This window comes from Phoenix dactylifera, chromosome 6, assembly GCF_009389715.1.
Source record: "Phoenix dactylifera cultivar Barhee BC4 chromosome 6, palm_55x_up_171113_PBpolish2nd_filt_p, whole genome shotgun sequence".
NCBI classification, from domain to species: Eukaryota; Viridiplantae; Streptophyta; class Magnoliopsida; order Arecales; family Arecaceae; genus Phoenix; species Phoenix dactylifera.
In genome coordinates, this window is record NC_052397.1 from 15,664,178 (window position 1) to 15,688,851 (window position 24,674).

Sequence of the window (24,674 nt, forward strand, 5' to 3'; positions counted from 1 at the left end):
CTTTTCTGCCGAATTTTCTATTAATGAGCAGAAACAAGGGCAGCTCTCCCCCAATAGTGTGAACCCTTAAATTTTGATTGCATGATTCTTTGCAGGATATCTAGTATGATAAACAAAATCTTTACACTTGCAAAAGCTTCAGTATTCATTGATATTAGTCATGAAGTTATATATAGATCATCATTAATTTTTTTGGAGGAATCACTTGGTGCAGCGATGCTCGACTTTCTTAGCATGGCAGCAAGGGCAAAGAGAGAGCAGCAGTGGATGCTGGTCTCCTGGCGGCATCGACAGTGGACGACGCCCAAACTACCATGCAATCTGCCACGGCGCTTGGCTTTACAACTCCTTGAGAGAGAAGAAAAAAAAAAAGTGACCCTTATGAATCAACGACGGGCGCGATTTAATCAATCTAGCAAACAATTTCATGCCGGTCACATCGGCGATGGAGCCCACGGCTAAAAGCAAATGGAGGACCATAAGCAGAAAGGAGGGGGCATGGCCTTCGGAAATGACCACCACCACGAGGACGAGTTCCTAGGTGGAGCCACAAGCCAGTCGTACTGCTCCTTTTCCCTTTCCTCTTCTCTTCTTCTTCTTCTTCTTCTTCCTCCTTCTCTTCCTCACAGCCTTGGAATTGGAGTTCAACAACGTCCGATTCCAGTGCCATGGGCCGAACCAGCACAAGGCTACCAAGCTTCTGCTTAAACCGTGGTGCAACTCCAGTCCGAGTCCGGTCTCCACCGATAGACTCGAAGCCCGTTTCTGCCACCGTCGAGGCATGTCAGCTCCTCGAGCCTTCTGCCAATGTGGAGGAGTCCAGTGATGGAACAAAGAAGGATGTGGAGCTTGGCAGAAGGATCATGGTTGTCGTGGACTCGAGCCCGGAAGCTAAGACTGCCTTGCAGTGGACGCTCTCGCACTCGGTCGGGAGCAACGACACTATTGTTCTTTTGGACATTGTGAAGCCATCTAAGCATGGTGAGATCTAGATTTGGTTTAGATGGTCTCATAGTGAAGAAGCAGGCTAAGTGTGGAAGGTTCTGAATTCTTGTCAGGTGAACAACTTCAGAGGGAGAGAGATCCAAAGGGTTCTGAGCTCCTCTGTGCTATGAAGAGTATCTGCCAATCAAAAAGACCAGAGGTAAAACAGTTAGTGTTCTATGCTCCTTTTATATGTTGCTCAATTCAGCATGCTAAGCTGCTAAGATAAATAAGTGGATAGAATTCTGTTTATCAGAAGGAAATTGGCAAAATGCATTCATGCTATAGATGTAGTTTGATGAGTTAGGACCTAGCAATCCTCTACAGCTTGGATTAGAAAAGTTGGATTCTCATGGGTGTAAGACTTGAATTAAGCTATAAGCAAAGTTCTATGTTTGCATTTCGTAAACTAGTGATATAGTACCAAATAGAAATGACAGAATTTTAACATTTGGAAAAATTGATAACACCGATATTGTGTTTTGGTACATGGTTATATCTGAACCAATTGAATTTCTTGTAATATTTTGTAAGATTAAGAGGTACAGCAGATTATAAGTACCCTTTTTTCTGAATAAAAAAATGATAACTCCGATATTGTGATTTGATACATGGTTATATCTGAACCAATCGAATTTCATGTAATTTTTTTGTAAGATTAAGATGGACAGCAGATTATAAGTACCCTTTTTTTCTTTTTTTTTGAAAAAAAAAAGAAGAAAGGCAGATCAAAAACAATTCGTCCGACATTTTTAAATCATGAGCAACTAATTGGGTAGTTGCCTTGTCTTAGTCATCATCTAATAACTAAGACAAGGCAACTACCCAATTATAAAGATGAGAATTATAGAAGAAAGGGCAAACATTCTTCATGGCGACTATCTGTGGACTCATAAAAACAATTGTGAAAAAAAGATGTTCAAACTCATTAATCTTCAGCAACAAAGCCTGAAAATTTTTGCCAGGTAAAAGTTGAATTTTCTATAGTGGAAGGGAAAGAGCGAGGGCCGGCCATTGTCGAAGAGGCCAGAAAGCAGGGAGCTTCCCTCCTTGTCATGGGGCAGAAGAAGCGATGGATCACATGGCGTCTGCTGATGATGTGGGCCGGAAGTAAGATCGGAAGCAGCATCGTAGACTACTGCGTGAAGAATGCGAGCTGCATGGCTCTGGCAGTGAGGAGAAAGAGTAGGAGAGGTGGTGGATATTTGATCACTACCAAGCGTCAGAAAGACTTCTGGCTTTTGGCTTAAGGAAGGGTGCGTGCTTCGAGTGTAATGTCTGTGAATAATAAAAGAGAAAGATGGAAGCCATAGGTTTGTTAAATCCTTATTGCTACTGGATGATAGATTCTCTTTCTTGGATAGAGGAGAATACCTTGGCTCAGTATTAAATTATAGTGGCTGCGGAGTTAAAAATAAAGTGGTCGACAATTTGGTTGTATTATGGAATGAGTTACGTGATATTGGTATGACCATTTGCTAAGTGTTTGTTTTGTTTGTGAAGCGGGGGTAATACAAGTGCCGAAAGTCCAACTATTCGGTCTTCTTTATTTGAAGATGAAGGAGTCATTGCTAGGAAAATTAAAGGCCTTTTCATCACAAATTTGTTGTGATTTATAATCATTTTTTATGATTTTCTTTGGAGGGAAAAAAAGAAAAAAAATACAATTTCGTGTTCCTGTTAAATCTTTTTAGATAATATATAATTTATTTTATTTCTTGATCATGGGAGTAAAATGTGGAGAAAAGAGGAAAATAACGAAAAAAAAAGGGAAAATCGCCGTTGCCGGGGATCGAACCCGGGTCACCCGCGTGACAGGCGGGAATACTTACCACTATACTACAACGACGTTGCTATTCGTCTCTACAAATTAATAATATTTGAACAAAGTCAAAACACTCGGCGTGATACATGGGAGGAAATTGAACCTGGATGAAAACCTCCATCTTCAAGCATGGAACCTACTCTCCATGAAAGAGGGATGAAACTACTAGGCTATGGTCCGCTTGGATCAGCTCTCTCATTTATAGACAATGCCCTGCACCACCATCTTGGGATATATGATATCGATCATAAATAAACCTACTTATAACCATATCATCAGGATTTTATATACGCCAAGTACCCTGATTTAATTGAGAAGTTGTTTACATTAAGCCCTTTACAATATACATGCCACCCGAAATTACCCCGTAAGTGTTGCCCAACTCACAAAGTAATGAGACCATGAGAAGAATCTAGCGAATGGTAACCTACAGCACTCTAAATGAAAAAGCCCTGTGGTTCTCTGTAAAAGAGCAAACTTTGCCACCATTTAAAGAACAAAACTCAAAGCCAAACCAGAAACTTTGTGGCAATACATATGTAAAGGTGAAGGTGATCGGTGGAGATTCATTATAGGAAGATGGATAGACAGACAGACAGACAGATATATACACAAATAGATATAGATAGATAGATAGATAGATAGATAGATAGATAGATGACGGATATTATTTTTCTGCTATCAGCCATCACGATGGAGTCGGCTGAAATAAGTCTTTGGATCTCTTTCAAAAAGTGCTCTTGGAATGTACTCCCCCTTCCTTCCAGGAGCCTTCATCAGTTTCGTTTTATTTCCCCCTGACAGAGGATCCCCACAGCAGAAGCAAAATAGCAGCACCAACAGCTATAATTTTGACTGCAGAAGCCTCATCTTTCCCTCCCTGGCTCTTCTTACTCCCAGAGATTCCCATTTTCCTCCCTCTCTAAACCGAGAAATTCCAATGCCCTCCGAATTACTTTGAAGAGAGGTTTGGCAAGTAATTTACAGAGCTACATATAGGTGACATGATGAGAATCTGGTAGACACTGGAAATGGCTTGGGACGCAAGTGGCCTTAGAAAGCAAGATGCAGTAATGCTTCTCCTGCAAGCAAAGAATCCCGGAGCAGCACTCCTGGAGTGGCACTCCCGGTCCCCGGTGGATGGTGATATAAAAGCTAAGAATCCTACGACCGTACGAGTTACTGGTATTAGTGTCCATTATTTATTAGTAAAACTAAAGTGCACGAATAATGTCCTACGTACCATGGTTGGCGAGGAGAACAAAAATCTTTTGATGCGTGTATCAGAAAAAATTATATAAAATATGTATATATATATATATATATATATATATATATATATATATATATATATATATATTGGCCATAACTTCCATCTATTTCGTAATTTAAAAAAAATAAAAAAAATAAGAATATATATGCATGAAGAGTTGAGACTTTCTGGTTCTTGCATCCTCTTTTCCTCTCCATCAAATCCTTTCTTTGTTCCTTCATAAGATTTACCTATTCTACCTGTCGGTAAAATTTTTGTTTCAAATGAACATAGTAGGATTATGTCCAGGGTTGCAACATGGTTGCTTTTTTTTAAGTCATGGAGTCCATTTATTCTGCTCCATTGGGCTTTAATTCTGGGAAACGGCTTGTAGCGTACGGAACAACGAATACGCATGGGAACCCGCTTGTGGCGTGTGGAACGATGAACTCGCATGGGGAATTGGAAGAGAATTAATCATGGGTAGTCTTGCGGAGACTACTCGACCACCCGTAAAGAAGGACGACTCGAGGTCTGTGAAACTGGCGAATGGTCATTTACTGTACTATGGGATTGTCTAGGCCTTGCTATTTTACATGGTCATGATGAACTCCAAACTCTTAACACGACCAGCTTGCCATAGCCTGCAGAACCCAGTTGACGGGCAAAGGAGGTGATATTGAATTAGCCATCTATTTTTTTTTTTTTGAAAAGGAGACAACTAAGTTACTGCTATCAAAAAGTATATGTGATAGTCATCTGCCTGCTAGACTAATCAACAATGGTTTAGGTGCTTCAGGGAATGCTCCTTTTTCCGATTGAGCCAGCACCGAGTCGAGAGACGGCAAGAGAACAAGAAATTGATGGCGTGGGATTTTTTTTCTCTGGTAATGTAAACATACCACAGTCCACAGCAGCATACAAACTGTTTGTAGATCTTTTTGAAGTGGTTACAGGATTAATCCCATCGGGACCCAAAGACATTTATGAGAGCGATGATCAGCTCGATCGTGAGCTCGGAATGCTCCGCGCGGCAAACGGACGCCCTCGGGTTAAACGACAACCAAGCCATCGTCACAACTCCACGCCAAACGGGGACCAAATACCACTGCTCATAACATCAGCATCACACCAACCATCGTGGTTCGCCCATCCCCACACCCCACTATTGACATGCGGGCTCTACACCTTCACTGAGAGGCCATAAACTGGGTGCATGCTCCGTGGGTGCGTGGATAGAAAAGAACACCTCATCTTGACTCCTAGTCTTCGACCTTTATCGTAAGAAAGAAAAAAAGGGAGATGCAAATGAACAATGTATTCGTAGACCTCCATTTCCTTATAATTCACCGAGCCCTTTCCCTTCCCCACAGCGAGAGCGAGAGAGGGAGAGAGAGAGATGGAGGGAGCAAGGAAGCTTTTGGTGGAGAAGGTGACAGACGTAGAGGGAGCGGAAGAAATCAAGAGGAACGTGATAGAGTTCTTGAAGGAGAAATTTGTCCAACTACTCCACCTTCTGGATGATTTCGGCCGGTTCTTCACCGAGAAGGTGGACCAGCTCTTCCCGCCGGCGACCCGGGCCGAAACTCTGCACCGGTGGGTCCACGTCGGGCTCACTGTCGTCCTCCCCGTCGCCCTCGCCGTCCTCTTCCTTTTCTACTGCTGCCGCTGCTGCTGCTGCTGCTGCCGCAACGGAGGTCGGGCCGCCGGCAAGATGATGAAGGCCCCCGGGAGGGGTGGCCACCTCATGCCGAGGGCCTCCTTCGAGAGCAATCCCCAGGCTTATTTCCGAGGCCTCCATGCCGGCAAGGATCTGGTCTATTAATTAAGCTGTACGTAGTTATATAAGCCGCGTATTAAATGTTGGTATTGGCGTTGCGTGATGATTTAACTTTCGATGGTGAACCAGTTGCAGCGGTGTTGTTGTTACTGAAGAATGTTGCTGGGTTTTCCGACTTTCAGATATATATATTACGTTGTATTCCGTTTTCTCGACTCGCATGTTCTTCTACTTTTCTTCTTTTTTCCTTTTTTGCACGAAAATATATTTTCCCCTGATGTAGATTTCGGCTAATTATCCATAACAAATATCATTATCCATCATAGACTAGTATGATAACTGTAACATCCCTCTTGCAATTGATTAAAAAAAAGAGCTACTTCTAGACGTTGGTTTTTTTTTTTAAAAAAAATGGATGGATTGTATCTGACGAATACGGATAGATTCAATAAAACTAAAAAAATAAAATAATTTGGAGTGTTTAGGACAACTCTTCATTCTTTATTACTAATTGTCTACCTAATCAGCTTTCTAATCTGTAGTTTCATTAGTTTTATAGTTTTATTAGCTTTATGAAAAATATGTTTGGTTCGCGAAAAATTTCTATGATATTTATGAAAGGTTATATAAAAAATAAATAAAGGGAAGAAGAAGAAGCGGAGGAGGAGGAGGATCCTGTTATGCGACGGCCATCATTGTTATTAATATGTGTAGGACGATAAGATAGCAGGCACGTCCCGATCCTTAGAGTCTTTCGCAAAAAGATTAAAGAAAGAAAAAATTAATGACAATAATATAATATTAATTAATAGAAAGTGAGACGCAGTGATGCTTCTGCAGGAAGCGAAGAATCCCAGAGCAGTACTCCCGGTCCCGCGTGGATGACCATGGAAATGATAAAAAATCTTGGGACCCAACGAATAAGGTGTCCAGTGTCCACGGGGTCTATCCTAGCAAATAATTGCCATTTATTAGTAAAACTCGAGTGCTCCGACCAACCTTGATGGGCGACCACCCCATGTAGTCCCGGTGCCGGCCCCACCACCAAGCCCATCCTTCCGCCAATAAGTCATCTACTCATCTCATCGTGTGCTCGTTTGAATCCAAATAATAATAATAATAATAAATTAAATAATTTAGTTTTGTTTTAATAGAGTTTTTAAAGAAAAAAATATTTTTATAGATATAAAATTTTTATATTTTATTAAAAAATTATGATGGATATAAAAAAGCAATTTTTTTACCGATTGCAAATTAGAATGATTTTTTTAAAAAACAATTCTTAAACCATTAAAATCAATGAATAATTTTTTTAATTAAGGGAATAATATATATTTCACATAATTTTTTTCAAAAAAGTAAATACTCAGCTAATGCTATTTTTTCAGAATCAACTAAATATGTCAAAATTATTTTACTAGTATTATATATCTAAAATTAATTTTTTAAAAAAAAATTTTGATGGGATTTTTTTTTCACGTACTAAACGAGTACATATAAATGGCCCATTTGTGTGTGCTGAGTTGTACAATCAAAAACGATGCGTCCAAAACATTTTTAAGTCTCATGAATTTGAGACATGAATAAGCTGTATTCCCTGCAGAAATATTATTTTTGTTTTTGTTTTTATTTATTTATTGATTTATTTTTTTGTTTGTGGGTAAATATTTTGGTAACTCTCACTTTTTTTCTTTTTTCTTTTTTTTTTTCTTTTTTTTTTTTTTTTAAGAGTGTTACCTGCTGAGAAACCACTGGGTGGCTTATAATCTATGGGCCATCCAAATGTACTATATCGTCGCCCGCCAAATAAAGAGAGTTTGCAAAGACCCCATTGTTTTGCAACGATGTGGTAGGTTTGGATGGTCTAAAGAATGTAATCTTTCCCCTTTCTCACCGGCTACGCCAATAACACTCAAATAAAATAACAAAGAGCGTTTCCAAGTTACTAACCCAAACAAAGAGAGCTGGTTGAAAATGATGTTATCAGTTCATTATAGACCTTTAAAGGATGAGATGCACTTAGTGATCAAGCTCAAGCCTCATTATTTGGGTTCTGAAATGGACCAATTAAATCAAAAATAATTTTTTTTAAAAAAAATCAAGTGGAGTCACAAAAAACAAAGCTGATATAAAAGTGGTGATCTACTTCTTATAAAATTTTAGCTTTTTAAAATTTATTTTTATTAGTCATATTTATTTTAGAAAAATGAGATTTATAAAAACTAGAAGAGGAATCTAATCCAAGTTGTGGCAAGACGGACTTTACCATTATACATAGAAGTTATGTAGCTCAATTTTATGATTATCAATAAAAGAAAAGGAGATGTCAATCCTAGTTTCGAAATTTTTTCATCTTTTTTCTAAATTTTTTTTAGAGAGATTCGAGTTGAGTGGATCGAAAAAATTCTTCTGAAGAAATTATTTTTCTTTCCTTCTACCCTTTTAGGTCTTAAACAGTTGGCTTTTTAATTAGAAACCAGTTTAATATCATGGTTCAGTAGTTGCCTCATAAATTCTAGTCTACTCCCAAACCTCCTCTCTTAAAACAGCTGGGCTTTTAATTGGAAACCAGTTTAATGCCGTGGTTTGAGAGACAGCCCACAGATTAAAATAACATTGGCTTCACATGGGCTTAATCATGACATCATTATTTTAAACAATCACTTCTTGTGAGCAGAGACTGCACAGTATTGGTAGTATTCTAATGACGCAGCACTAACCATAATTAAGGATGAGAGGCTGCATCTATTGAATTTAATATACTCGAAGCAAAGGAAAAGCCTTTGTGAGGCTCAAGCCGGACGCGGACCAGGCGGTGCAATAAGAGTCTCCCTCCACTTTGTTGACAAAATGCCTCCAGATCCCAAAACAGTTGAAAAATAGAAAATAGGAGACCAAGACTAATATTTGGAAATATATATATAATAAGACTTACATCTGTCTGAACCTTTGTATTCCTAATAGCAGCAGCATAAACATTTTATAAAAAGTTTCTCTTATGGTTTAGGATGAATTGAACCCACTGCTCAAATTGGGACTTATCATTTTGATCGTGGTCTTCTTCCTCCTTCTTCTTTTTTGAGAAAAATGAAGGAAGTGAGACACTTCCCCCATATTGATATTATTAAAATAGCGGTACGCATATCTTAGCTATTTTACATATATATATATATATATATATATGTCCAAATAAATTAAGTCTCCTCGTAGCATTTTAATGCGATATATAAAGTGGAGATTTATTTAGAGTATGATGCCAGCAATGGTGGCTAGTATTGAGGCCATGCTGAATAAATGGGAAAAGAGTAAAATACAAAAATCTCTTTAAAATTTACGTTTATTACACTTACATCCAATAATTTATAAAATCTACATTTACCTGCACCCAATTAGATAAACAGTATTAGGAAAATCGTTATACCTTATGTGAAAAGTCAAAATTGCTCTTGGATGGAAAGAAGGATGCACATGTTGTCTTATGTTTTTTATGGTTATCATGTCATTTAAGGTTATTTTGGCCATTTTTATTTTTTTTAATATGGTATTTGTTAAGATTAAATATTTGACTAATCTTCTGTTAAGTTATAGATTAAAATGTTGGATAAACATAAATTTTGGAGAGTAAACGTAGGTTTCTTAGATTATTGGCCATAAATATAATTTATTCTAATTTTACAGAGATTTTTGTAATTTACTTATGGAGAAAATGTGAAGCCAAGGAGGTCGACTTGTTTGGAGAATTTGCTGTCTTGTTTTCTGATGTCATTTCCACGAAGCAGTTACGTACATTGAAGGGTAGAACATCTTCATTGAGGAGAGTTAGGTCCAATAGCTATAAAGAATTCCCAAACCATTCTCTTTCCATTTTTTGGGTGACTTTTTGTCTGCTCTTTTATTAATTCGTTTTGCATCAAACTTTTTGTGCTATGAGCCACAAATATGAAGCTGTTTTCAAGAGCAAATACCATGAATGTAAACTATTAATGCGTCGCTCAAGAATTTTATTTTTCTTATGTCTCTTTCCATGCGAAACTTCATTACCTATCTCTAATCTTGCTATTATCTATATATCCATGCGGACAAAATTTTTAAGGAAACAAGATGACATCAAATCAGATAGAACTGAGCATGATATCAAGCAATCTATCATAAGACCTATAAAGATCAGGGTGGAAAGGAAGGAGTCTGGAGACCCAGATGGCTATGGGAGTGATTCCCTTGGTTGCTAGTAAAACCAAATCATGAGACACAGAAGGATGCAGCAAGATTAATTTTTGATACTCTGACATTTTTGATAAATTCTAACCTATTGTCATAATTTTCCAAAATTAATTTCTACATGAACCATATGGCTACATTAATTTAAGTTTGAAGAGCAATGGTGTCATTATCATTTTTCAATAACTAGATCACATGATGTATTGAATTTGTATGAATCTTGGAACTTAATTAGATTCACTCCCTCAATCACTCCCTTAATTTGATTCACATGATAACATGATGCTGGCTGGTCCAACATCTTAAAATCCCCCCACAGCATGGACTTCAAGTTGTCATTCACAATCTGTCAAATTAATGATTAATTACAAACTGTTTTGAGAACTTTATGTCTTACAAAGGAAACTTCAAATTCATATAGATCTATTTGTTTTTTTTTTTTTTTTTAATTTCAAGCTAAAATGGCTTAGTTTAACTAATATATTTTGTTTGAAAAAACAAGGCGGCCATTCACCACCACTTGGTTTGAATACAAGACTTTCATGAGGGGATGGGTGCCAACTGAGTGAGTTGGCAACTGTTAAAAATCAAGCAAGGTGGCCGTAATATACAATTTCTAGGCTTTGCATGAAAGTAGTACCTTATGGACGGATCAATTGCAATATCAACCAGCGTTTCTGATCTGGATCAATTTATTTTGTAAATTAATATCATATACACTTATAAGTAAAGCTAATATGTAATATACAACAGCTTTAATGAGGTCAGTCTTGATTGAACAAATGAAGGACTCAACGTCCAGTGAATATGGTATACTATCTGTAACTATTCACTCGTAAAAAAATTATGTAATTTTGAGATCTCTAGCCTATATATCTGATATTAAAAAATGGATAGTTTAAGTAATATGAAATAATGTATGTTTTCTGGATGCGTAGGCTAGATATTTATAGATAGTATATTACATGATTTTTTGATAGTTTAGAAGTAATAGATCATATCCAATGGTTTGGATCATTATTATCAACTCCTTGGTTTTCTGGTCCGAAACAAAATTATCAGAACTGTCATAAGAGCACCCATATATTAGCTTTACTACATAATTACCCTGATCTTAAAATGCAGATGTCCTTGATCTATATAAGGGCTGGTTGTTAGCCACATTTGCTATTATTTAGAGAGTTAAAGGAACAATAGCTTATGGAAATTAAAACCATGCATCAAGGTTTTTGTTATTGCTGCTGCGATAAATGGCTAAATTTTGTTAATAATCTAAGTTTACCAAAATTTAATGCGGAAGTGTCAAGGATGGAAAGTAACTTGTAGTAGGATGCAGAAGATTAGGATTTGGTTCGACCAAAGGAAGCTAAAAGAAAGACAGGAATATTCCGTCTTATATGTTCCATCTGTATTTGCTCTCTTTTTTTTTAATAAGTAGAATAGAAAATGTTCCATTTGCATCAAGAAAACCAATGAATGGTGAGAAACTAAGAAATGTCAACCTTGCAACAGTGGATATTATAGTACCAACAGGCCCTCTCCCTATCTGGACAAAACTCAAAAGGCCCTACAACCCTTGGATCATAGTTCTAACCCAATTTAACTCCAAGCAATGGACATAGGCATCTCAATCATCTCCAACAAATTCTACTCCAAATCAACATGCTTATTAGACTCCAAAATATCTAGACAAGAGAATTTGGATCCATTAATTGGTATTGTTCTCCGCACGATGTGCACAAGCATGGCTTGACTAGTCAACAAGATTTAGGCTCAAGCCATCCTAAATTTGTGCTTCAAGTACTAGCAAGAAGAAAAAATTCACCATTCCACATCCATGCGAGCACATGAATTAAAAGGTTTATATTGAGGTCAATCAAGGTAGGCCCATACGACTGTTATAACCTTTTAAAAGTACTAGCCCAACTCTAAGAAAAAATGGATTCGTGTTATATCTTTCACGCAAAAGAATGATTCGCCTTCTTTCGCAGCATCAACCGTCCGATTGCACAATAGCCGCTTTAAAATCTGTGCAGGTGGTAGAGAAAAAAAATGGCGATCTGTGCAATGTGCAATCCGACGGTTGGTGTTACGAAAAGGGACAATCATTCCTTCGCACAAAAGATACAACCCGGTCGCAGAACAAACTCCTTCGCCTCCTAAACCTAGTATGTGTTGGCCAATAGCAAATCAAACCATATTTTCCACTGCCGTCTCTTTTCTTCGTCTCATCTTTCCAGTTTCCACCACTTTTTCCAGCACAAGGACTCAGGGTTGGGCCGGCTGCTGAGTTCCCACAGCCCTTTAGGCCATCACACCGATTCCAGTCCATTGTAATCGGAGTACCATCGATCAGACGGCTAAAAATCATCGGATCACATTGTGGTGATACGATAAATGAGAGTCCACTTAGTTTTCTTTCGATATGTTATATATTTTTTCCGCGGCAACGAAGCAAAGGGGCTTCCGTCTCTTTGTTTGGAATCACCCACTATCGTCGCTAATCCTCGCCATATTCGGTCCCTTTCGTGGCCTTTTTCGTCGCCTCGACTGGGGGAGTGGAAAGGAGCCACCTTTTGGAGTTCTCCGTCGGATTGGAGGCATGGGTAATTGATTTGGATGCGGAAGTGGTCGGAATCGGTGGCAAAGGTAGGAGCTTGGGGATCCAGAGGAGGCGTGGGATGTGGAGTTTGGAGCTGGCTGAACGAATCTGAAGGGTTTGTGGGTGTTGCTGGGGTGGGCGCTGGGTTTGAATCGATCGAGATATGCGGCGGAGGGCGCCCGAGTTCCGGCGCCCGGCAAGGAGGAGGCTTTCGGATTGGATCTGGTGGCTTCTGGGGATCTTTGTCGTCGCAGGGTTGCTGCTCTTTGTCGTCCACCATCACCACCAGGACCGGTTTGGGCCGCCGATCCGGGTGAGTGTTTTGATGCTCTGTTGTTGGTTTTTCGAATCTTGGATGTGAGTAACTTCAATTGAATTATTGGATCAACTGATCTCATTTTATTAGTTCTATGTTTTTGTGGAAAAAAAGGCTCTTATTGATTTCGTTTCTCTTGTTTTGTCCTGTTCATCCTGTGGGATTCTTAAAGTTGGAAGCTTTTTAGCTTATTTGTTCAATGGAGGGGACTTGATTCCAAGTGGACTGTGCTTTGTAGTTACGAAGTGGTGTGTGGGAATCTGGAAACTGGATGTTGTTACTGACTACTCACTGCTTCAAATTTTATTTTTGAATGATTTTGTTTAGGGCATTCAGTCATTGGTTATGTTAGCTGTCGCTGCCGGAGCTAAATGAGGTTCTCCGAAATTAGTTCGCTGGAGAATCGTAGCTGGAGGTTGTTGCATGTTAGAACTGGGGTCTAATCATAAAAATTAGGTAGATTGCCACTTTAGGTGATATGAAATTGACTCTAAATATCATGTTGATTTCTTTTTCTTTCATGTCTTTTGCAGTATTGATGAACTACGTCTTACTATCAAAAACTTCTCAAAAAATGTAAAGATTTAAAGATAAAAGAGGATTTTGACAAATTTTGGGTGATGTGGGATGCCATTGGTTAATTCATTGATCAACTTTTAATATTGAATTGAAAAAAAACTATGACAGCATCAGCATGACCATACGCTACTCGTGTGATGAAGTCTTAAGTATTACAAAATTTACTTGTCATTGCTGAACAGCTTGCCGTAATGCAATGAGTTGATGAACCATCACTAGGATTCTAATTGTTAAATATGAGTGAATTTGTTGTTAAATTTCTAAAATCTTGTGGAATTCACTTCTATGAGAATATTTTGACTAACTGATCCATGGGCCTTGTATTAGCCAGTGGATCTCCTTATCTTCATCGTCCTTTATACATTACCATATTCAACCAATAGTTGTTCCCCCTTATCTAAAAGCTGTTATGGGCAGATGCCTATGCCAAATTGACTTTTGCAAGACATGTCTCGGTGTTTGAGCGCACATAAAGTTTCTAAGTCCATTGTTATAATTTATTTTTCTCAATGCACTATAAATACATAAATACATTTATACCTAATTTCATGCATGATCATGATTTCCCCACTATACAGATCTGGAACTTTGAATGTTAATTTCTCACTCAGAGTATTATCTCCATAATCCTAAATAGTTAAATTTGAGAACTCCATGAACTCCATTATGTGTGAAATGAAACTCCCTTTTGGTTATTATTTTCGTGACTCAGTTTGTCCAAGGTTTTCTTCTTGGTAGAGATCTTGACATATATTGTTTTCAGGCAGTCAATTATTCAGTACATATAAAATATTGGCCTTCTTGTCTTGGCTGACATAGACTGATATCTCCTCCAGACATAACCCAATTAGATACCAATATATCAGCCGAGAACTTTAGTTTTTATTACTTTAAATAGGATTTTAATCACCACTCAACAAAATTTAGGCCTAAAATGGTTGTTAATATTTTGTCCTAATACCAGCTGATATTTCAGTATCTTAGTCATTCTTTTGATAAGTTGGTTCCTTTAGAATTTTCTAGCTTTCTGTCTCAGTCAACATAATTTAATTCATCTTGGTATTGGTTACTCACTGAGATGGAAGAGGCATGAAAACTTTGCTCTGTAACTCTGTCGTATTCAATTTCTCACATTGGATCTCCAAATATTTTGATGTCACAGTGTACCAGATTGTATCAATTGGGGTACTTGAATGCCAGAATATTTGTTATGGGTCTTGAATTCAGTTTTATTGGTGAGTCTATTTGATGCAAGTAATTTTCTTGCACAGTTTAAACCGATGCTCAAATTGTATCTATTGCTGTATAAGGCCCAAGATCATGGACTTTAGTAGACACATTAGCCCAAGAGTATGGTTTGCCATTCAACTCATTTCTGGACTACAATATACATTATGATGCCCCATAAGATATCTTTGTATTATCTAGGAGTTTTCTTTTAATGAGCTATGTTTTTTTTTTTTATTCGGAAATTTCTATAAGCTCAGAAAGATATTTGAAATTGCCTGGTAAGATAAAAAACTTTCAAGTTGGGATTTTCATTTGTAAGAAAGAAAAACATATCAGTTTTGTATGCAAATCAGTAAATTTAAATGATGCTGCATATGTATGATTTTCTCTTTTATATCATCATTAAATTTCTCAAAAAACAGAACCAAAGCTAATCTTAGCCTTTCTACAGGTTGCAGCATAATGAAAGCCTGTGATTTTTTGGTCCTTATTGTTGATTATCTTCTTCTTCTGCAATGTAGATCTCTTTCTTTTTTCCCTTTGTTGAGAACTTAACTGAGTGTCATTTTGATGTAATTTAATTTTAGTTTGGGCTTAAGATTTGGTGTCTTATTATATTTTTGGTCTGTATCTAACTTTGTCCATTTTATTTCTTTTTATGCAAAAGAGAGGGTAGATACTTGTAACTGATGGGCATGTTTTGGGATTCGGATTCTATGAGATGGCCCTTTGATTTAAATAAAGAAGAGGGACAAAGAAAATGGGGCTCTGAAATGTCTGTCTAAAGCATGGCAAATTCTAGAGGATTTTGGAGACTTTGATCAATGACATTAGAGAAGATAGAATGAAGACAGGAAAAAAAAGAAGGGAGAAGATAGTGTAGGGAGGAGGATAGAGAGGACAAGATAGAAGAAAATTAAGGAGAATTGATTAGTGATTGAGAAAATAAGAAAAATAGGAGAAGGAGAAGCAGCAATCCACCTAAGGTGATATTCTTATTTATTTATTTGTTTGTTTATTATTATTAGTGCCTAGAGTGTGGACTACGGGGTTTGACTGTTATTATCAATTGTAGATCATGTAAATCCTCCCATAGCCATCATATGTTTCAATCTGATGTAAAAATCAGAGTTAGACCATTTTTCAGATTCAATCATCAAAACAAATTTTCATCAAATTGGTACCAAAGCATAAAGAACATTAATGTATCTGTCGGGATGTCAATGGATGACACATTTGGTGAATGATTTCACTGCTCTGAACACAGTTTTTGCTATCTCTGTGAAGTGGACGAGTAATTGGAAAAGTGTTATTTGATCCAACTTTAATAACTTATGAGTTTCATGAAGAAATCAGAGGGTGTTTTGTGTCCAATTCTTGTCAAAGAATAAATAGTTGAAGCTTGGAGATGGAAGACTCCACATTTTTGATTTGAGAGAAGTTGTTTCAATTGATGCAAATGAAGATTGAAGGAAGAAGATCCTAATATGGAAGAACCCCAATGTCAGCATTATTCAATAGTGCATCAGGTGCATTCCATTGGTGATTTAGATCCAGCAGAACATTGCTCCAATAGTCCAACTGCAAGAACGCTCAGTATTGTCTTCCTCAATTAGATGAGATCTAGTGGTGCTATGAAAAGATTAGCTTTATTTACATGATTTAAAAATGAGATCCATGGAATTAATTAGTTCGTTATTATTTGAGTCGTGGAATGTAACATCATGATATTTTAGTAATCTTTGTAATTTTTTACAATCATTGGTGTTAGTTTCTGCACAAAGTGGATGACGGATGTGGCTGAGAGACATTTATTGGGTACTGGATTCTACAAGTGGGTGCTCTAATTATTGAAAATCATTCTTCTGGGTTCAGGGGGCAGATGACAATATCCTAGGGGATTTTGAGAGTTCTGTCATGGAAGGAGAACAATGGGAGATAAAAGGGGATAGTGAAGATAGATAAAAGAAAGAAAGCACAGAGTAGGAGGGAAAAGTTAGGAGAAGAGAGGAGGACAAGAATGGGAAGAAATAGGAGCATTTAAAATTGTTGATGTTAGTATCTGCACAAAGAGCATTGATGGCTGTCTCTGACTTGTAGAAAGTTCTGTCACTAACATTCTTCTGGGGTCGGGGGGGAGATGACAATATACTAGGGGTTTCTGAGAGTTCTGCCATCGAAAGAGAAAAATGGGGAAAACAAAAGGGGATAGTGAACAATGATTAAAAAATCAAGAAAGCAGAGAGTAAAAGGGAAAAGATAGGAGAAGAGGGAAGGACAATAATGGGAAGAAATAGGAGACTTAACCAAGTCATAGGAGGTGGGGGATAATTTAACCGATGGTTTTTTGGGGAGTAGCTGTTGACTGTCAATTGAGATTAGCAGATAGTGATGTTAGCTCATCTTGTGCTTGCTTTACTCCTGTAAAGTGGTGGTGTATAACTTTCATAATAAAAATGCTGCAGTCGTTGATTTAACTTTGTGACTTTGGTTCTTTGGAAATTTTGTAAATTTCTATAGGCTATTCAAGATAAAGGGAAAAAGAAAAAGGAAAAAGAGTGAAGATCTAACTGCTTTATTCTTTTAGCATAACCATCACTATATTGGCTTTTATAAGTTTGTAATTGGGTGGGTAAATTGAAACAATCTGAAACTATAGATTAGCTTGACTTTGTGAATGTGGAGTCATCTCCTCGATTGGAAGGCTCAATTCTGATCTGGTTGCAACACAAATGCATCAAGTAGCCTTTTGCTTGCTGTTATTGCTTACGATTAATTTCAGGGGCATAGTTCGGGTTTTTGACCTCTTTGTAAAACATAAAACATGATGTCCAGGAAACAAAAGCAGTATTTTTCAACTATCAGGCCATCTCCTTGATGCTTAAGCATTTAATATCTGTTTGCAGCAATTATTCGGTTATGTGGTCTCTTATTGAATCTTTTGAAATGCTTTGCTAAAATGACCTGCTAGACTTCGCCGCCTCTATCTGAAAGTGCATACTGTTTTCTCAGTAGTATAAGTTCTATTTGCTCCTATTTTTTCTTACATATACTTGACAAATCTCTTACATATATTTGATAAACCATAAGGGACTTCGTATTGTGCCGCTTCTTGTGTTTTCTATCAGTTTCTCTCTTGCAGTCCACCTCACTCATGCCTTTCTACAATTTTCAGGACAAGGGTCTGGCGACGGAAGATATTCCTTACAGAAGTTTAAATCTCACACAAGAGCTTTTAAGCAGCACTTCTTTTGCTAGACAATTGGCTGATCAAATGACACTTGCCAAGGCTTACGTAGTCATCGCAAAAGAGCATAGCGACCTTCAGCTTGCTTGGGAGCTTAGCTCACAGATCAGAAATTGCCAGCGGTTGCTCTCTCAAGCAGCTGTGAGAGGGAAACCGATCACCCAAGAAGAAGCCCATCCTGTAGTCAGTCGCCTAGCGCAGCTGATATACAAGGCCCAAGACTCGCATTATGACATCAGCACGATGATAATAACATTGAAGAACCATGCTGTTGCCCTTGAAGAGCGTGCAAATGCAGCGATAGTGCAGAGTGCAGAGTTTGGTCAATTGGCTGCTGAAGCCATGCCTAGAAGTCTCCACTGTTTCAACATAAAACTGACAGAAGAGTGGTTTAGAGATCCAGCACTTAGAAAACTCGCAGATGAGCATAGGAACACACCTCGGCTTGTGGACAACAACTTATACCATTTCTGTATATTCTCTGATAATGTGCTCTCAACTTCAGTGGTCGTGAATTCCACTGTTTCCAATGCTGAGCACCCACAACAGCTTGTGTTTCATGTGGTCACTGACGAGGTCAACTACCGGGCCATGGTGACCTGGTTCCTCAGGAATGACTTTAAAGGGTGCACAATAGAAGTTCGAAGAATAGAAGAGTTCTCTTGGTTGAATGGCTCATACTCCCCACTGGTCAAACAGTTGTCGGATGCAAGAACCCAGGCTAATTACTTCATGGGTGGTTCAATAGATCAGAATGGGGAAACAAAGTTCGGGAACTCAAAATTTGCTTCATTGTTGAACCACTTGCGCTTCTATATCCCACAAATACACCCACTTTTGGAGAAGGTGGTGTTTCTTGACGATGATGTCGTGGTGCAGAAGGATCTAACCCCTCTATTTTCAGTGGAATTGCATGGGAATGTAATTGGAGCTGTGGAGACTTGCCTTGAGTCGTTCCATCGGTTCTACAAATATCTCAATTTCTCCAATCCCCTGATCAGCTCAACATTCGACCCTCAAGCATGTGGATGGGCATTTGGGATGAACATATTTGATCTGATAGCATGGAAGAAAGCAAACGTGACTGCAAAGTATCACTACTGGCAGGAGCAGAATGCCGACCAGATGCTCTGGAAGACGGGCATACTTCCTCCTGGCCTTCTTGCATTTTATGGGCTGGTGGAGCCACTTGACCGGAGATGGCATGTTCTGGGATTGGGATATGACTTGGACATTGATGATAGGTTGATAGAGAGTGCAGCTGTCGTGCACTATAATGGTAATTTGAAGCCATGGCTAAAGTTGGCCATCAGCAGATATAAGCATTTATGGAATCGGTATGCGAATTCCACACATCTGTATCTTAAAGAGTGTATTTCGCATTGAAGCATGATGGCTTTACTCTATTCTTCTTTGATGTTATCTCAATTTCTCATAGTCAAGTTAAAAATTTCAGCTTGATGGTCGTCATTTTGAAGTCTTATTTATTTTTCGAAGAAACTTGTATACAAGAGAAGGCATCAGCAGTATCACTGTCATATCTGGGGGGAGGATTCATTTTGGAAGATGTGATAAGTTCATTGTTAGATCTTACATTTCTTTTTACCTCAAATTTTGGTAATTGAATCAGATAATCCGGCAGCGCAGCAATTGTCAAACAGAGATTCACTAGGATCAGTTCTTAGCTCTCTGGAAAACTGAAAAGGTTCTCTATATTAATTTAACTGACTCTTTTGTTTATATAGGAGTGCAGTTTCATCAGCATGTTTGGTTACACCAACTCAATATTATGTCTTATTAAAATGATAATTTTATTTTTCTGAAGCTTAAAGTTCATGGGACAGTAATTTGGGGCTGTGCTCAGAGTTAGACTTATAAATCATTTCTTCAGAGCTTATTAATGGAGTGGTTCATAGAAGTCTTTATGGTTTACTTATTGTTTTTTTCCCCCAGTGTATGTGGTTATTTGTTTTTTTCTTCAGAGATGGATTGATGAATGCTGGATTCATTGTATAAATGTCGGAATGAATGCATTCATGGGAATGCGACAGACAGAATGTGGGCATGCATGGACCAATTCCTGTAGATTTGCATCCATATCCAAGGATTGAATTCACAGGCAAATTTACTGCAGTCTTAATGTTGATTTCTTGAAGCATGTGACCTTAGAAACAGAAAACCCAACTTGTCCATCTGTTTATGCTTTTGATCATCTTGATCTTAAAATCATCATTCACTAGATCTTAAAGATGGTCCATGCTTGCACTGTTATAGATGTGTTCCTTCACAACAATGTCCAGAAGGATTTCGTTAAAAAGGAACCAGTCCATGAAGACCCCAATTTTTGCAACAATACATGGCCTACAAAAGTTTGCTTCAGATCCATGCCTGATTTGAGAGATTGAACAGGGTTCGAGATTGTTCATAATGTCAGTTCATAGAACTTACAATCTACGTTGATGTCGGCAAACTTGTCAGGTCGGCATGATACTTCAATTTTTCAGAACTCGGTGAATATGATTTCCTTTCATGCCGACATGAAAAACGAAAAAGACAAGCACATATATCACTGTCAAATTTTTCTAAAACAGGATTCATATTATTTGCACCGTAGAGTGTTATGCAGCACTTCATAATCACCTTCAAAAGATGGATAGCTATAAAACAAGCTTCATGCGTATACGATAAGTGAAGCTGTTTTATTTGATGACCATTCATCAATGACAGCCATTAAGGACTGCATGGTAGTTTAGGATGCTAACCTTGCACAGCAAAGGATCCATACTTATTTTCTCGAAGGATTTATGGAAGATGATGTGGCTGAACAATCACATGGCCATAGCCTTGTTTTCATCTCATTGGAACTAGTGTTCTGAGGAGCACAGTAGATCCCTTGTTGATAAGGCCATGGCCATGTTAAAAGAACTGCATTTATCCATTGCTTCAATTCATCCGATTCAGGGACAATTCTGGATGAGCTTACCGCTTACGATATGGCGGATCAAAAGCCAAGAATATGCAGCGTGATGTGACCAGTTACCAACCAGAGTTTGACGTACGTGATACAAACTTTTGTCTGGAGCCATGCAAGCTTGCCAATGCTTGTGAACCCTATCCTCTTACCATTTTTTCTTCTTGTCTTAGCACTGCCCCGTGAACCACCAGGGGCCCAACAGGCCGCATGACATCCAAGCCAATTAATATACGGCAGTGCATGAGCTTCACAACATCCCCAGCTAGCCAAAGGCAAAGCGTCAGCCTAAAAGAAAGCATAACCTTCTAACCTTCTCCTCCTCTCCTTGCTGATGCTTTGGTAAAAGGCCAGTGTTCGCTAGCAGTTGCGGGTTCTCATATGATCGACATAATAGCTGCTTTAAAGTTTCATTGATTCCAAATGAAAAAGAGAGGCCTTGTAGCTCTAACTGTTCGATTCCTTGGGTTTCCTGGAGGAGTTGGTGCATCTAAGACAAACGTTCTATAAATACTTGGAACAGCCTGTGTTCAGTAGTCCATACACAAGAATAATTCAGTGTCTTGAGACATGGGTACTGGAGCTAGAGTCTACTGCTTGTTAATTATATCCTTCTGTTTCTGCCTCCATGGTTCTTTAGCTGCTCGCCATGGAAAAAAGAATCACCCATCTGCAATGGTGGTTGGAACTGTTTACTGTGACACCTGTTTTCACAATGAGTTCTCAAAGCCTAGCCACTTCATAGCAGGTCGGTTCTCCCATCTCTCTCTCTCTCTCTCACTTGAACAAGGTCCAATCTTTCCACATCTGATAAACTCTTTGTTCTGCTTTCACCACAGGTGCTTCAGTGGCAGTTGAATGTGGGGATGGTGCTGCCAAGCTCAGCTTTCGGAAGGAGGTGAAGACTAATCGGCGCGGAGAGTTCAGAGTTCGACTACCTCTTGAAGTTGGCAAGCACATAAGACTGATCGAGTCTTGCTCTGTGAAGCTAATTAGAAGCAACCAGCCATTCTGCTCCATCGCTTCCTCTGCCACTTCCGCCGGGCTTCGTCTCAAGTCCAGAAGGAATGGTGTGCCTGTCTACTCAGCTGGGTTCTTCACCTTCAGGCCTTTGAAGCAACCGGAGCTCTGCTTTCAGAAACCAATTCTTGGAGATCAGAAGTTTGATCAATCTGCGTTCTTCTTTCCTCCAATTCCATTTCTTCCATCTCCGCCTAACATTGGCGGAATCCCGCTGCCACCCAATCCACTTCAGCCACCACCATCTATTCTGCCACCTGTTTTTCCACAGCCACCGCCATCCCTTCTTCCACCACTGGTGCCACAGCCGCCACCATCCCTTCTGCCACCACTTGTGCCTACGTTACCTCCAATTCCATTTCTCACTCCACCACCACCCCCGCCGGCCTTCCACTTCCCTCCTTTCCCGTTCCTTCCAAATCCTCTGTTTCCTGGTATCCCACCAGCTGCACCATCAAAAAAGACCTCCCCATGAGTGAGGCTGCATCTTTAGCCAAAATGCCTTGCATCATCATATGTAATGAAGTGCTATGTACCTTGTGAGTTTTTGACAGTTGTTTGGTTTCTTGGATTAGCGCAAGTAATAATGTACATGTAAGCGGATTGCTATTTCAATAAGAAATGGCCTCCTTCTAGAAGTCAAAATTCTGGCTCAGTGGCTCCTATAAATGTCTCAGAATCATGGCAAAAACCTTGAAGAATGATGAGGTGCAAACATTCACTGTAACTTCTCTTTCTCTCTCTCTCTCTCTCACAATCAGAAGATTCACTTTTGCTGTAGGTTCAGACCATGACATTAATTAGTAAACCCTTTTGAACCTTCACAATTTTCTTGTGTCTTCCACAAAAGATGGTTCACAAGCTGTACCTCACCAATCACTTTTCTACAATACCATCTTCAAATAGTGCAAGACCTGAGGTTTTTTTATGCACATATGTGAGTATGTGTTTTTATTTAAGAGAGAAATGGGCTTTACCTATCAATTACAATTCATGAGTCTATGAAATGAGAGAGAAGTGGTAAATAAATTAAGACATGCTTTTTTTTTTTTTTTTTTTTTAACAATACATGTAGAAATTTTATGCTTGTCAGAGACAACAGATGCCTAATTCTTGTCAAGAGCTACTGATCTCCAAATTTAATTTGTCTAAAAAAAACTGGGCTAGCTCCAAATTTAACCAATACATACATACATACATACATACATCTGATGGGAGTCTTCCACTGCTCTCACATGGGAATTGGGCCAAGGTTGGGTCTGGCCGGTCAAGTGGGCTGGGCCAGAATACCAATCCAGCACGATGGTCTCTTCATACGGTTCCGATGTGTTCTCATATGCTATTGTTGCAATTTCTATCTCATGATCAACTATTTTCCTTTGGGAGAAATACGAAGGCAACCCAGCATTGAGGAGAGATGACCAAGTCCTGTTAGTTATTACAATCAACTTCTTAGAAAGAAATTCTAACCCATGAACTAATGGAATTAGCAATTGGTAAAAAGGTTTCTGATGTCATTCAAATATTTCAATCTTATTGCCTCATGAGTTCACTTTTCAATTGCTTACAAAGGAAAAAAAGAAGAAAATAACAATATAGTCTCTTCACTTAATTATCATCGCTTGCGACAAGAAGGAAAAAAGATCTCCTTATCTTTGATCTATGATAAATGGAAGCCTTTGAGGCTTTGTTTGGATGAAATTTTAAAAAGCTCATTTATAAGCTATTTAATCTGCTATAAACGTGGTATCTACAAGGATTACGGGTCGAGCATCTTGCCTTCAAGGAGGAAGGGGGTTTAGGATGTGCTGAGGAAGGCAACCCCTTCTTGTATAGACCATCGTCCACTCATTTGAAGAAGTTAAAAAATAACAATAATAATAAAATAAAGGGTGATAATGTATATGTTGATGCTATGTATGGAGAAGAAACCCTGGTTATGCATACTTAACTCCATTGGGCCCCCACCCCGCCAGAAAAAATATTCGATGTGGGCAGAAATGATCCTGTGTTTGGCACCCCGGCTAGTTTTACTCATACCCTTTCCACCCGTAGGCCCAGCTCGGATACCCCTTTAGGCTCCGGCACGAACCCTCAATGTGAGTACGCCGCACCTGACACCACCGAGGCTACCAGGAAACCAGTAGCCCTTCCAAATTCCACGTCCGAGTAGGGAGCATCCAGTCTCCATAATTTAATCGACGCCCGTGCATTTCGAACTCCAAACCACTTGGTTGGAAGTATGGCCCTGTTCCATTGAGCTACCACATTTTCTCTCTTTGTTTGGACTATAAAGTACTTAAAGACCATGGAGAACTACTATTTGGTTATATGAAACTAATTTTTTTTTTTTTTTTTGAAGTTATATGAACTAAAGTTGCATGATCAACAGTGTAGGGGTATGATTAATTGATTGGCATTCTAGGCACAATGACATTACAACTTTTATGAGGAAATTGTTTTATTTAAATCTTATTAGGAAATGTGATATTATTTGCAAAACTCTAACATTCTTACACAAGCTTGTTGCTCCCTTTGCTGCACGGCATTGCTTTAAAAGCATGCCTGTCTTGCGCCGAAAAATAAAAAAACATGGAGGGCATGAGTTTAAATCCAATCGCTGCCTCACATTATAATACTGGCATTGCCA

General features: G+C 38.6%; 4 protein-coding genes and 1 non-coding gene across 5 annotated transcripts; 4 read left to right on the top strand and 1 right to left on the bottom strand.

The window, feature by feature from the left end:
• Positions 1–396: 396 nt before the first annotated feature.
• Positions 397–2,424, top strand: LOC103722314. The gene is made up of 3 exons (XM_039127564.1): positions 397–981; positions 1,059–1,144; positions 1,950–2,424. Exons 1-3 carry the CDS (start codon positions 669–671, stop codon positions 2,232–2,234), a joined length of 684 nt encoding a protein of 227 aa, XP_038983492.1. The 5' UTR covers positions 397–668; the 3' UTR covers positions 2,235–2,424.
• Positions 2,425–2,761: 337 nt separating this feature from the next.
• Positions 2,762–2,833, bottom strand: TRNAD-GUC. The gene has a single exon. It is a non-coding gene; the product is annotated as a tRNA-Asp (tRNA).
• A 2,524-nt stretch (positions 2,834–5,357) lies between these two features.
• Positions 5,358–6,039, top strand: LOC120111095. Its single transcript, XM_039127565.1, has one exon. It carries the CDS (start codon positions 5,461–5,463, stop codon positions 5,884–5,886), a length of 426 nt encoding a protein of 141 aa, XP_038983493.1. The 5' UTR covers positions 5,358–5,460; the 3' UTR covers positions 5,887–6,039.
• A 6,446-nt stretch (positions 6,040–12,485) lies between these two features.
• LOC120111096 (hexosyltransferase GAUT11-like) lies at positions 12,486–19,965 on the top strand. Its single transcript, XM_039127566.1, has 2 exons — positions 12,486–12,974; positions 17,962–19,965. Exons 1-2 carry the CDS (start codon positions 12,825–12,827, stop codon positions 19,417–19,419), a joined length of 1,608 nt encoding a protein of 535 aa, XP_038983494.1. The 5' UTR covers positions 12,486–12,824; the 3' UTR covers positions 19,420–19,965.
• Positions 19,966–21,271: 1,306 nt separating this feature from the next.
• Positions 21,272–22,669, top strand: LOC120111097 (proline-rich protein 4-like). Its single transcript, XM_039127567.1, has 2 exons — positions 21,272–21,752; positions 21,844–22,669. The coding sequence occupies exons 1-2, from the start codon at positions 21,575–21,577 to the stop codon at positions 22,497–22,499; spliced, it is 834 nt and encodes a 277-aa protein (XP_038983495.1). The 5' UTR covers positions 21,272–21,574; the 3' UTR covers positions 22,500–22,669.
• Positions 22,670–24,674: the final 2,005 nt, after the last annotated feature.

What these genes read in the sequence shown, in the direction of transcription:
- LOC103722314 (XM_039127564.1), top strand. Translation starts at nt 669, where the DNA reads ATGGGCCGAACCAGCACAAGGCTACCAAGCTTCTGCTTAAACCGTGGT. An exon ending in TGTGAAGCCATCTAAGCATG is followed by an intron (nt 982 to 1,058) that starts GTGAGATCTAGA and finishes AATTCTTGTCAG; the next exon opens with GTGAACAACTTCAGAGGGAG. An exon ending in GCCAATCAAAAAGACCAGAG is followed by an intron (nt 1,145 to 1,949) that starts GTAAAACAGTTA and finishes AATTTTTGCCAG; the next exon opens with GTAAAAGTTGAATTTTCTAT.
- LOC120111095 (XM_039127565.1), top strand. Translation starts at nt 5,461, where the DNA reads ATGGAGGGAGCAAGGAAGCTTTTGGTGGAGAAGGTGACAGACGTAGAG.
- LOC120111096 (XM_039127566.1), top strand. Translation starts at nt 12,825, where the DNA reads ATGCGGCGGAGGGCGCCCGAGTTCCGGCGCCCGGCAAGGAGGAGGCTT. An exon ending in GGTTTGGGCCGCCGATCCGG is followed by an intron (nt 12,975 to 17,961) that starts GTGAGTGTTTTG and finishes TACAATTTTCAG; the next exon opens with GACAAGGGTCTGGCGACGGA.
- LOC120111097 (XM_039127567.1), top strand. Translation starts at nt 21,575, where the DNA reads ATGGGTACTGGAGCTAGAGTCTACTGCTTGTTAATTATATCCTTCTGT. An exon ending in GCCTAGCCACTTCATAGCAG is followed by an intron (nt 21,753 to 21,843) that starts GTCGGTTCTCCC and finishes CTTTCACCACAG; the next exon opens with GTGCTTCAGTGGCAGTTGAA.